At 40.3% G+C, this 13602-nt stretch overlaps 1 protein-coding gene across 1 annotated transcript; it reads left to right on the plus strand.

Moving 5' to 3' along the window:
• The first annotated feature begins 1430 nt into the window (after nucleotides 1–1430).
• Nucleotides 1431–12779, plus strand: LOC127005011 (dnaJ homolog subfamily C member 25 homolog). The gene is made up of 6 exons (XM_050873441.1): nucleotides 1431–1598; nucleotides 3782–3923; nucleotides 6059–6247; nucleotides 6747–6959; nucleotides 7426–7594; nucleotides 8935–12779. The coding sequence occupies exons 1-6, from the start codon at nucleotides 1499–1501 to the stop codon at nucleotides 9121–9123; spliced, it is 1002 nt and encodes a 333-aa protein (XP_050729398.1). The 5' UTR covers nucleotides 1431–1498; the 3' UTR covers nucleotides 9124–12779.
• The last annotated feature ends 823 nt before the right edge of the window (nucleotides 12780–13602 follow it).

Here is a 13602-nt window from a genome sequence, read left to right on the forward strand (position 1 = left end):
TTACATAATGACCTTGTAATCTTGTAACATGATGGTATTTTACGATGTAAGATGGTAAGATAGTCTAGAAAAATACGTGTCTCCTCATTTTTTTCTCCTTTTTTTAATCGGGTCATCTTGAGAGGAATTAACATGCCATCCCAACCCCCAGGCAGAACAGTGTGTGACAGCTATTAATACATGTGTAGGTAGCACCGTGAAACTAAAATGATACAATGGTAGAAATGAATTAATTAATGCACAACAAGGGAGGGGGCGGTACCTGCCGGCCTCCCCCTAGACAATAAGAAAATAAAATGTGGGGACGGAGAACATTGCCCAAGCACTAGATGGGAATGAATACAGGGATAGAGTTCAAATACTAGTCCTTAGAGTACTGCTTAGATCACAGCCTTGTATAGCACGGCAGGAATTCAGGCTGCCACACGTACATGCACTGCATCACCACCTCGGTGCAAACTGCATGATCGAGGGTGTTCTGTGAGGATAGCAGGGAGGACATCATGGTTCAGGAGCCAGCAAATTAATTGTCTGGGGCAAGTCAAGGCAGTCCCGTGGTTTAAAGTTAGTGCGATTTAAGATGGTAAGATAGTCTGGAAAAATTTGTGTGAAGTAAATGCATGAATAAAAACTCACCATTTATATATATCTACTACAGGAGCAAGCAAAAACAAATTATTATCATTATAGTATAGCCTCAGTTACTTTTGTGTTGATAAGGAGTGTGCAAGTGAATTATATAAGACAATAAGGATATAATTTACGACTTCAGGATAAATAATATAGTTCCCCTCGATCTGTCAATCTGTCCCGTGCTCCCTCGTGCAAGAGGGAGCAATCTTCCGCCCCACCCCACCCCCTGGTCCCATTTTTACTCAATTTTACTCAATGAAACAAGTATATTGCCAACATTATTCACTTCGGCATTAACAACAACGCAAAGCAGAATATATAAACCGAGCAATATATACAAAGGGACATATATATATATATATATATATATATATATATATATATATATATATATATATATATATATATATATATATATATAAGGCCTAAATAAGTAGTGTTAGCGGTGTCCAATTTAAACCCCACAAAACATGAATTACCAGCATTATTCATCTCGGGATTAACAATAACCCATAGAATCTAAACCAAGGAATATCTACAAAGGTAGCACCGATGAAAGGCCTAAATAAATAGTGTATAGCGTTGTATGTCATTGAAAAGTGTGGGGTGTCCAATTTACCGTTGTTTACCGTTTAACCCCACAAAACATGAATTACTAGCATTACTCATCTCGGCATTAACAATAACCCAAAGCAGAATCCAAACCAATGAATATATGCAAAGGTAGCACCGATGAAAGGCCCAAATAGTGTAGCGTTGTAATGTCAGTCAAAAGTGTGCCGTTGAAGAGGCGGAACACGTAACAACATCACCAGTCAGTTCTCGGAGTGCCACGGGGAAGGAGGTCGGCGGTCGGCGCGCTAAAATGTGGCGGTTTCTCCTTTTCTTCTCCCTCTGCCTCGCCTTCCAGCCCGCCAATGGCTACGTGGAGGACTACTACTGCGGGGAACATAATTGCTACGAGTGTGAGTATAAGGGGAGAGGAGGAAAAGGGTTACTTGTGTTATCTACAGTACGGAAGTTCACCTGCCTTCTCACCTGTGGCTGTTGACCTTCTCGTGGGACAGGTGTTGAGGGCCACCACCACCACCACCACCGCTGCCACCTGTCTATTGCCACCTGGCCCGCGTGTCATGTCTCTGCTAGCATACTAACTCCATATGTCTTGTTTTAGTTTCCCTTCTGTTATGTTTAGATATTTGTTTTTTTTCTTTTCTTTTTTTCTTTCTCTAGTTTTCCCCTTTTTCTGTTATATTTTTCCCTAGTTTAGACAGTTACATAGTTCCTCCTTATGTCTTTTCCTTGTCTTCCTTCTGTCATGTTGAAAAGAGTAGATTGTACCTTGTGTTGTTTTTCCTTCCTTTCTTTTTTTTACCTTAGTTTTCCTCCTCTCCTGTTTTTCTACTCTCCTTGTTGACCTTCTTGTGGGACAGGTGTTGAGGGCCACCACCACCACTGCTGCCACCTCTCTATTGCCACCTGGTCCGCGTGTCACCTCTATAAGCCAGTGCACTAATTCCATATGTCTTGTTCTAGTTTCCCTTCTGTTGTGTTTAAATATCTCGTGTTCATTTTTTTTTCTTGTTTCTTGCTCTATTCTTTTTTATATTTTCCTATGTGTTCTCTTCTGTTCCATTAGTCTCTCAGCTTCTCCATATGTCTTGTTCACTGTTTCCTTGTGATATGTTTAGATATTTCATGTTATTGTTTTATTTTTCCCTTTTTGTAGTAGTACCTTAGTTTTCTTTTTTCCATTCACTGTTCTCTCTTCTTTTTGTTAGTCTCGTGCCTCCTCCGTATTTCTTGTTCTCTGTCTCCCATCTGTTAAGTTTAAATGCCGTATGTTATTGTCTTTTTTCTCTCTTCTTTATTTCTTATGTTTTTCCTTTTTTCTTATTTTCCTTTTACCCCTTTTTTGGTTAAACAACACACAAACTTCCTTTATCTTGTTCCTTGTTTTCCTTCGGTTATGTTTAAATATCTTGTGTTTATTTATTTTCTCTTTTTTTATTTGTTACTCTATTTGTTTATTATTATTATTCTCTTCCTGTTTTGTGAGTCATAGTTCCTCCATATGTTTTGTTTCCTGTCTCCCTTCCATTTTGTTTAGATACTTCGTTATTTTTTTTCTCAATTATCCATTTTTATACTTTATTTTTTTCTATTCTCTTGTTTCTGTTCTTCCTGTCTTCATCATGTTAAAATGTCTTATGCTGTTTGTTTTTTGCTCTTCTTTATTTCTCACTTTAGTTTTCCTCATTCACTTTTCTACTCCGTTCTTTGGTCAGTCGCATAGTTCCTCCATATGGCAGTATCTTTTGCTCTTTTACTTTCTCCTACATTAATTTTTTTCCTTACATTCCTCTACATTCTCATTTTGCCTCACAATCCCACTTTTCACTTCCTGGTTTTGCTTTCACATTTATCCACTTTTCTTACCTTCATTTTCCAATTCTTGAGGGGGTAGGGGGTCAGTGGGTATTGTGCTTGGCTCATGACTGAGAGACTGCATGATAATACGGTAATAATGCGAACTTAGGGTACAGGTTTTTCCCACTTTGTAATGGTTTATTTTATATTTTAGATTTTAAATTGTCATTTTTTAAGCGCCTTTCCTCTCTTTATGATCCAACTGGCTGGCTTTTACAATCAGTTCAGTCTTTCTTTATGCAAATATACAGGTAATGTGTTCATATTTGTTTTGGCAATGATTTAGATACAGTCCAGTCGATAAAACATCATTATGTATTAGTTTTTTTTTAGGTTGCTTAATACATGAGGTCAGGAATACATCCCTATCAACTGAACTGCAAATTTCTTGTATGACCATTTCACCTCACAGTCATCTATTCAAGAATGTAACCCAATCATAAAGTGGGGTAAACCTTTATGTATCAACTTTGTACAGAAATAACCATAAGAGAAACAAAACAGCTAACTTTCATATCACACCTTCATTACAGTATAACATAAAATGTACCTCATTACCTTCAGACATTGAACATTAACAGACACGCCTTCCTTTCCATGAGTCTGTTACTATTTCAAGAGTTAAGAGTAGGTCCAGTCATGAAAGCCTACTGATGCGATTGGCCGAAAAAAAAAGAAGAAAAACGTTATGACCAGCCCAATTCCCTCTTCTTCACAGTGTTGGAGCTGACGCGCGATGCCACCAAGCAGGACATCAAGCGTGCCTTCCGTGCCATCGCCTCCAAGACTCACCCCGACCGCTTCCAGGACCCCGACAAGAAGAAGACAGCCGAGGAGAGGTTTAGGATACTCTCCACAGCGTAAGTGTTGCCCTGATCCTGGGGCTGTATGTTGTGTTGTCAGGTGTTGGGTGTTGTTGATTGTGTGTTGGGTGTTGAAGGGTGTTGGGTTAGATGTTTTTTATTGTTTTTTCTTCTTTATCCCTGTGTGTGTGTGTGTGTGTGTGTGTTTTTCTTCCTCTTTACTCTATTCCTCCTTTTTTTATTTCTTCATCTTTCCCTCTGTGTTTTTATTCCTTTATCTTTTGTGTTGCTTGTCATTTCTTTGTTCTCCATCAGTGTGTTTTTTTTTTTTTTTTTTTTTTAATGTGCTTTAATTTTTTCATCTGTGTTGTATTTCTTTTTTTCCTTTTTTCCCACATTTTTCCTATATCTTCCCTTGTGTGTGTTTTTTTCTTTCATAATCTTTCCCTGTGCTTGTTTTTCTGACTATCTCCCTCTTGGTGTGTTTTCTTCCATTATCTCTCCCTGTTTGTTTTGTCATTCCTTTATCTCTCCCTGTAAGTCTATTTTTATTCTGATTCTGATCCTGTTCCTGGAAAAGTGTTCTTATGATTAAACAAATATTACACATACACACACACACACACACACACACACACACACACACACACACACACACACACACAGATACATTTATCCATCCTCTGTCACACCTATCTCTCAAACTTCCTCTTCCATACCCTCTTATCTTCTCCCTTCCCTTACTCTCTCCTAGGCTTGTAAAATTCCCAGAAATTTTGAACTAGGAATTTTCAGGGACTATGGGAATTGAGAAAAATTTAAGTTTGCCCATGGTGTCTTTAGTTTTTTATTATTATTATTTTTATTTGTTTATTTATTTATTTTTATTTATTTTTTTATTATTATTATCATTATTATTATTATTATTATTATTATTTTTTTTTTTTTTTTTTTTTTGTGTGTGTGTGTGTGTGTGTGTGTGTGTGTGTGCGTGCCTGAGGTTATTGTTGCCTCTAAACTTCAGGTTTAGCGGGCTGCTAGTGAATGTCACCTTACCCCAGTGGTGGCACAGGCAGGATTTTTTAAGTGACGCCTATTGAGACATACCGCCCTCTGGTTAACCTAACCTAACCTAACGAAACCCCAAACAGTTACTATAGGTCTTGACTCAGAAAATTCATATATGCTTCCTTTCTAATAAGACTTTCTACACAACAGAGTGAGGTCATTCTTTGTTGATTTATACCTTTAGGCACTGGCTATCATGTGTTTGAAAATACCCTAAACTTAACCTAACAAAACCACAAACAGTTACTATAGGTCTCAACTCAGATCATTCATACAAGCTGCCTTACTAATGAGACTTTCTATACAACAAAGTGAGGTTATTATTTGTTGATTTATACCATAAGGTGCTGGTTATCTTGTGTTTTAAGATACCCTAAACTTAACCTAACCTAACAAACCCCAACCAGTTCCTATTGGTTGACTCACAAAATTCACATAAGCTGCCTTACTAATGAGGCTTTCTATACAATAAAGTGAGGTGATTCTTTGTTGATTTATACCATAAGGTACTGGCGATCATGTGTTTGAAAATACCCTGAACTTAACCTAACTTAATAAAAACACAAACAGTTACTATAGGTCTTGACTCAGAAAACTCACTTAAGCTTCCTTACTAATGAGACTTTCTATACAATAAAGTGAGGTGATTCTTTGTTGATTTATACCGTAAGGTGCTGGTTATCATGTGTTTGAAGATACCCTAAACTTAACCTAACCTAACAGAACCACAAACAGTTACTATAGGTCTTGACTCAAAAAATTCACCTAAGATGCCTTGCTAATGAGACTTTCTATACAATAAAGTGAGGTGATTCTTTGTTGATTTATACCATAAGGTGTTGGCTATCATGTGTTTCAAGATACCCTAAACTTAACCTAACCTAACCTACCTAACTTCTTACCTTTCTTATCTTACCCTCTTCCTTACCCTCCTTTACCTTGCCTTTTTCCTTATCCTTCTTACCTTACTTATCTTCCCCTCTTCCTTATCATTCCCCTCTCACCCACAGCTTATTTCTTTACTTATTCATATATATTTATTTATTTATTTACTTTTTTGCTGTAGCCAGGCAAAATGCACCATTACAATCCCTTACCTTACTCTCCTCCCCTCTCCCCCACAGCTACGACATCCTCCGTGACGATGAGGCCCGCGAGGATTATGACTACATGTTGGACCACCCCGAGCAGTTTTACCAGAACGTGTACCGAGCGTGGCGACGACGGGTGGCGCCACATGTAGACGTGAGGATAGTACTGGCCGTCACCATCTCCCTCATCTCCCTCGTCCAGTACTTCAATGGATGGAGCAAGTGAGTGCGGGGTGGAGGAGGGAAGGAGGGAGAGGTTGTTTATTTTCATAGTATTTCACCAGGAGGTTTTAGTGTACCAGTATATATTTTTGTGCATCTTTTTTTGCCCTGTGTGTATGCCGTTACCATATCCCTCATTTCCCTTGTACAGTCAATCGACCCATTCACCTCACTCTACCTGTCTCTTCATTATGACCCCACAGTTACGAGGACACAATCAAACGCTATCTATTGCCTTCATCCTTCTTTAACTTAACCTTTCTCTCCTACTGCTCAAAGGAGACTTCACTGCATACTTTCACCTTCATCTCACTCTACCTGTCTCTTTATTATGACCCCACAGTTACAAGGACACAATCAAACGCTATCTATTACCTTCTCCTGACTTAACCTTTCTCTCCTACTGCTATAAGGAGACTTCACTGCATACCCAATTTAATCAAGCACTCCACTTCCACCTTCATCTCACTCGACCTGTCCCTTCGTCATGCTCCCCCAGGTATGAGGAGGCAATCAAGTACTTTGCGGTGGTGCCCAAGTATCGTCTGCAAGCGGTGGAGTTGGCCAAGCAGGAGGGGCTGTTGGTGACGGACAAAAAGCGTCTCAAGGGCATGACCAAGGAGCAGATCAAGGAGCAGGAGGAGAAGGCCATCAGGAGCGTCATCGAAAGCAAGATGGACATACGAGGGGTCTACGCCAAGCCAACCTACAAGTATGTGCTTTGTTTTCTTCTTTTCTTCTCATCTTTTTGTTTCTTTTCTTTCTTTTTTTTCCCCTTGAGCCACTTATGTTAATGATTATACGAAGGTGTATTCCAAAAGCACCTACAATTAGTCTGTATAGCTCATTTTTTTCTCTCCTTTTTTCTTCCTCCTTGTTGTTTTCCTCTTTTTTTCTTCTCTTTCTTCTCTGTTATCAAAAGAAAGAAAGACCAAAGGATAGATGAATGCTGAAAAAATGCCTGCAATATGTTCCTAGAAATATAGAGCACTTGATAAAGGATATAAAAGTGCTGGCAATATATTCGTAGATAATAAGAGTACTAAAGAAGCTATAGAAATGCCTGCCATATGTTCCTAGAAAATTAGAGCACCAGATAAAAAAATATAAAAATCCTTACGATCCTTCCCCCAAAACAAGATACCGAAAAAGAAAGATCACATTCACTGGCGTTACAGGGACATCTTGTGGGTCCAGCTGGTCTTCCTGCCATACTGGAGTCTGCAGTACTTGTGGTGGCACCTGCGCTGGGTCTGGAAGTTCTGGATCCTGAAACACGACTACGGGGAGGAGGAGAAGTACTACATCATTCGCAAGTTCATGGGACTCAGCCAAGGCCAGTTTGAAGTGAGTGTGAGATGTTGGTTCTGTCTGGTTATGGTCGGTATTATAAGACAGTTTCTCTTCCCACATCAGCTGATCCTAAAGGCCAAAGAGGGGGTCAGTCGGGTCCTAATGAATGTGTCTTTAGGTTCACGGTACAGAGGAAAAGTCAGACTACCACCAGGGTCATAAAACTACTCCTGGAAATGCCCACAATTCCTATGAAAGCCTTGTCAAATGTGTTCTTGGGCTCGGAAATGTCTTATGATACGATCCTATGTTTTGTTTTATTACCTCATACACAAGTTCATGGGACTCAGCCAAGGCCAGTTTGAAGTGAGTGTGATGCAGGGGTGCTGTTGTTTGTGATGCAGGGGTGCTGTTGTTTGTGATGCAGGGGTGATTTTGTTTGTGATACAGGGGTGATGATGTTTGTGTTGCAGGGGTGATGTTGTTTGTTGTGCAGGGGTGATGTTTGTGATGCAGGGGTGATGTTCTTTGGTTCAGGGGTGGTTTGCTTAGGTTCTGTCTGGCTGTGTTTTATTCTCTGTTTTATTACATCATACGCAAGTTCATGGGGCTCAGCCAGGGTCAGTTTGAAGTGCATGTGAGGCGGGGGTGTTGTGGTTTGGTTCCTTCTGGCTGTGTTTTATTCTCTCAGTTTTATTAACCCGGTAGCAGCGACGGGCTAAATTTGTGGCTTTACCGTGTAGCAGCGACGGGCCAAATTTGTGCCATGATATAAACCCCCCAAAATAGATGATACATAAACTGATCACAAATGCTTTGATATATATTATGAAATGGTTTGTGTGAGTGAAGATTTTTTCTCATTTTTCTCGCTTGAGGGACCATTAAGGAACATGATCCCCGCTGATACCTGGTTAAGTCATACACAAGCTTACTGTGAGCCAGGGGGACATGCATTGGTTCTGTCTGAATAAGGCTTTGCTAGAGGTTGTGTTAGTATTTCCATGAGTAGTTTTGTGAGCACAGTGATAGTTTGATGAGGCTTCTGCACCATGAATGTGAAAAATGCTTATGAGAGCCCAAGTAATCTCCCTTGTGGCCTTTGGGAGTAGTTGTTATGAGAGCTGAAAGTACCTGAGAGTATGGGCCTGAGAAGCAAACTGGCCCCACAACATTCCTTACTGAAGCCCATACTTTGCCACTTACGGGAGCAGCGATTAGCGGTTATTTTATTTTTTATTTTATTTATTTTTTCCTACACTCTTTGTTGCCCTTGAGTTGCTGCCTGTGCTGTAAAAAAAAATGTTACACCCCAAGGTTAGCTCAGTATTCAGGTTTGTGTGGCATCTCACCCACCCAGAGCACCAAGAGACTAAGACCACATAACTTTGCAGAATCTGGACGATCACGTTAAAGAAGGGTACCTGGAGGAGGAGCTTTGGCAGAGGGAGAACTTCAACGCTTGGAAGGCGGAGCGTGACAAGGAACAGAAGCTTAAGCTGGCCCAGTCTGGCAGGTACAAGTCCTACCGCCGGTACCTCAAGAACAATGGACCCGGCCGAATGTACTTTGACGACTCTTAAGCCTTGCCACGGGAACTCTGCCGCTGCTGCCACTACTACTACTACTACTACTACTACTTAATCCGACCACCACCATTATTCTACTGTGGCTCACGACTGCTGGTATCACTGGTAAACTACGACTACTGTTTTTATACGAATACATCTACTACTACTACTACTACTACTACTGCTGCTACTGTTACTACTGCTGCATATGCCTCAGGTGTGTTTGTAGTAGCAGTTAAACAAAAGAACACTTCATACGATTTCGTCCTCCTGCATGAAAAGAATAAGATCCATGTTATCAAACTCTTCAAAGGCTTAGTCCATCTACATTAAAAGGCTCTCGTGGAAGTTGTCGGGTTCCCATGAGTGGTTTCCTGAGCCTGGCGGTACTCTTGCAAGGCTTCTGTGGTGTTAAGGGGACAAACACTCATGACAACCCTATATAGCTCCTCTCCGTCCTTGGAGAACGTTCATAGCAAGAGCCCCGAACATTTGATAATATGAGTGCAAGTTTCTTCTCCTGCGTCGTTTCTCTTGATGTTTGGCATTCACACCTGTCCTAACGAGGCAGGTGACGTGCAGCCCAGGTGTTGCTTTCCCTCAGCATGGTTCTACGTGCCACTCCTTGGTTGGTTGCTCCGAGGCGACATAATAACCCTTTTGTACTGAGTATACACGAGTAGATACTTTAACTTATTGTGTTGAGAAACTATTATTACCGTCACTACAGGGTTTGGTTTGCACTTGTTGGAGGTCCTCTTGAAAGCCCTGTCTGTCCATTACTAACTTTTAACCTAAATGAAAACTAGCATACTGATTTTATTGATGAAATGGAAAAAAATGTTATCTAAATATTACCCTTTCAGTGAGGTATAGAGGCAGAAAGGGGCAGATCAGAGGACTTAGGAGCTATATTGACCATCTAATACCTCCTGTCTTCCCATTTCTGCCCCCACTCAGAGCCACAGTATAGGAGAGTTTGGCCAGCCTCATCATAGGCACCATCTTTCTTCTCTTCTCGTTCTGGCGCCATATGACCACGCAGTTGCGGCGGCAAGAGAGAACGCCAAAATAATCAATCAATCTCTTCTCATTTTATATCCTTATTTCCCTTAAGGGGTTGGATGGGCTATGAGTCTCTCCCACCCTTGATGGTCGTATACTCTCTCCTTTCTGATCTTCATCCTTCTCATGTCTTCCTCCACACACCATCTTTATGTCTTCTTCAGTCTTCCAGCTGGTCTCCTCCCTTCTGCCTCTATCTCTGCAGCCATGTTGTTACCAAAATAGCCTGTGCAAAATTCAGATTGATGATGATTTAATAGCGTTTTTTGTGCTTTAGGTGTCATCAGGATCTCAAAGAAGTGCTTAGAGTGTAAAAAACATTATTGTAACATCATCAATTTGAGTTTCACATGGGTCTTTTGATAACAGCATGGGACCTTTGATAAACTTGGGCAAACTCTTCTATTCTATGGCTCTGCCCTGACCCAGTAAGCTGAGAGGGAACATTTGGTCTTGTAGGGGAACCTCTGACAGATGGGAACAAAACCTGCCGTGCTGCACTACTACTAAGAGGAGTAGTGTGAGCACCTCAATGCCATTTGTACATATGCAAATCAAACATACCTATGCTAGGCCTGTAAGGAGTACCACAGTGAGCCATCCTAATGTGCTGCAGTCATGTCACCACTGTACATAGTGTTTGGTTACCAGACTGTGACCATGACATATCTCCCGACCCTGAAAGACCCCTCATGTCTTGCCAAGGGGTCCTTCAGGGAGGGGATTGAAGTGAATCTAACTCATACTCTGCCAGAAAATTGGGTTAGATGTGACAAAAGTTGAGTACTATTAACTTGATGAAAATTAGAATGATAGCTAACAAAATGTGCCTAAAATATGGGGTTAAGCTGGATTAGAATTGAGCTCTGACACATGATATTATTGATTGGTAGAAGTGGTCGCAGGAGGGAGGGTGGTGGTGCAACTACTACTTAATAGGGTTAAAATTGAATATCAACACTTGAGATATGGTGATGAATAATCTAATTGACTCAAAGAGAGAGGGAGGAGGAAGGGGAAGTAGGAGGCACCCGCTGTAGTAGTTTTGTTTTGTTAATAATTACATCGTCACTGCTTCTCCCGCCTGCAGAAACTTGTGCCTTGCGCCAAGGTCAGTCACTCTCCGTTCTCTTCACTCCGTTGTGATCCAGGAAGCTCTGATGCCAACACTGAAAAATTTACCTGTTTGCTGAATCACACTCGAGATTTGTTGGATATTATATTTTCTGTATAAGTTATTGTGTGAGGATAAAACCTTAGTCAGGCAGTTTGTCAAGGATGAATTTGTCACTCATTCTAGCAAGGATTGTTTTCCAAGGTGAGGCCAAGAATCTCATCCCAGCTCAATGAGACTGTGGTGTGTTGAGCTATGGTTTGCAACACAGTGATGCCACTTCAGCTGATGAAACAAACCCTAAACTTTTATTCAGACCGGTACTTTGTATGTGTGCGTGTGGGTGTCTGGTTGTTTGATTCTTAGGAATCTCGTCCTGGTTGTGGTGCAGAGGTGGGCTGGGCTGGGCTGGGCTGGTTCATGTTACTCCTGAAGTCATTTTTATTTATTGGTCAAATATTTGGCCTGAGTATGATAGTGTTAGTGACTTGGTTTTATACATTGGTTTTGGCTGCACAAAGTGTACTGAAGAGTATCATTGTCATTATTGATATTTTGTACAAAGCCCTTTCCTTGCAATGATTTTGTTTTCAATGTTCCAACACTGTAGTGTGACGAGGAGGTGTGGCACTGGGAGTCTCCCTAATGCCTCGCCTCCCAACCCACTCAACAAAGAAAATAAAAGTTATCTGTCAAAGAAGTTGATAAGAAATATTCATGGACATTGATTTTCATTATCTCCTCAATTGAGTAAGTCTTCTATGGATTCATACTTTGTATGTTTTAAAATTTTACTCATCATTACAAATATAAAAGCTTCCTTGCCAGGGCCCTGAACAAGGGCGTTGTTTGTGCAGCGCAGATTTGTCGCATAAAAAAAGGCAAAGGTACTGGTGTATGAGTTTTTTCCTTGTTGAGTGTGCCACCACTAAGGAACACCTGTCTGGGTCTCAGAGCTCACCTGCACAACTTGTTTTCTTTCATATTTTGTATGTATAACTTCATGGTTGGCATGACTTTCATTTGTCATTTGTAAAGGTGAATGTTTGTGTGTGTGTGTGTGTGTGTGTGTGTGTGTCCACCTTACTCTGACTTACCCACCCACTCCTGCAACCAATACTACTACTACTACCTCAGCTATTACTATTACTTATAAAAATGATAATGCTCTGCTACTACTACCACTAATAATAATAATGATAATGATAATAACAAGTAATAATAATGCTACTACTACCTACCCCTTCTATCACCACAGCTACTGCTACTTCTATTGCTTCTATTATTATTGTTATTGTCACTGAAATTGCAGAACTGAGCATTAATTAGTGATATTATTTTGGGGTAGTCCATTATCATTTCGTTGTGAAACTAACATTTATATTAACTAACAAAATGGACAGAAAGCTCAATGTATCAATGTTTCAATTTATAAGAATGTTTCCCTGGCATTAGTGTATGGCTTGAAAAAAAATAGGTGAAAAGTGTGTATTTGTGTGTGTGTATTTACCTATTTGTAGTCTACCGGGCCTAAGCTAAGCTCTAATAGTCCTGTCTCCATATCTACATTTATCCAGCCTTTTCTTTATTTGTTGGACCTGTTCACCTCCACCACCTCTTCCCGCAAGCTGTTCCATGTGTTAACACTTCTGCGTGGAAAACTATACTTTTTTAAGTCACTCAAACAGGTTCCTTTATTAAGTTTCTTCCCATGTCCTCTCAGGTCCTGCGTTCTCGCAGTTAAGAAGAGATCATCTCTGTCCACCTCATCAAACTTATTTACCAACTTATACAGAGTGATCAGATCTCCTGTCTCCCTTCTTTGTTCCAGTGTCGTCAAGTCCATCTCCTTCAATCTGTCTTCATGCGTCTTATTCAAGACCTCTGGGACCATTTTAGTTGCAATTCTCTGTATCCTTTCCAGCTTTCTGATATCCTTCTTTTAGTGAGGTGACCACACAACTGCAGCATATTCAAGTTTTGGTCTTATCATTGTTGTTATTATTTTCTTTGTCGGTTCTTTGTCCATAAATTGGAATGATACCCTTATATTTTGCATCATCTTGTAAGTTTCTCCAAACAGCTTGTTTGTGCTTTTCTGGGGATAGTGTGTCTTGCATCGTTACTCCCAAATCTTTTTCTTCATGTACCACCTTTAAGTTTTCTTCTTCCATCCTGTGTGTGTGTGTGTGTAAATGGCACAAGGGCTTCCAATTGTATTATTATTAGTCTTAATGATGATGATGATGATGATGTTCTCTCTCTCTCTCTCTCTCTCTCTCTCTCTCTCTCTATCTATCTATCTATCTATC

Source organism: Eriocheir sinensis, chromosome 29 (genome assembly GCF_024679095.1).
Source record: "Eriocheir sinensis breed Jianghai 21 chromosome 29, ASM2467909v1, whole genome shotgun sequence".
Lineage (NCBI taxonomy): Eukaryota > Metazoa > Arthropoda > Malacostraca > Decapoda > Varunidae > Eriocheir > Eriocheir sinensis.

Bases quoted from the DNA above. Each gene is read 5' to 3' on its own strand.
- LOC127005011 (XM_050873441.1), top strand. From the start codon at position 1,499: ATGTGGCGGTTTCTCCTTTTCTTCTCCCTCTGCCTCGCCTTCCAGCCC. The intron at 3,924-6,058 runs GTAAGTGTTGCC...TCTCCCCCACAG, and splicing joins TTTAGGATACTCTCCACAGC to CTACGACATCCTCCGTGACG. The intron at 7,595-8,934 runs GTGAGTGTGAGA...ATAACTTTGCAG, and splicing joins TCAGCCAAGGCCAGTTTGAA to AATCTGGACGATCACGTTAA.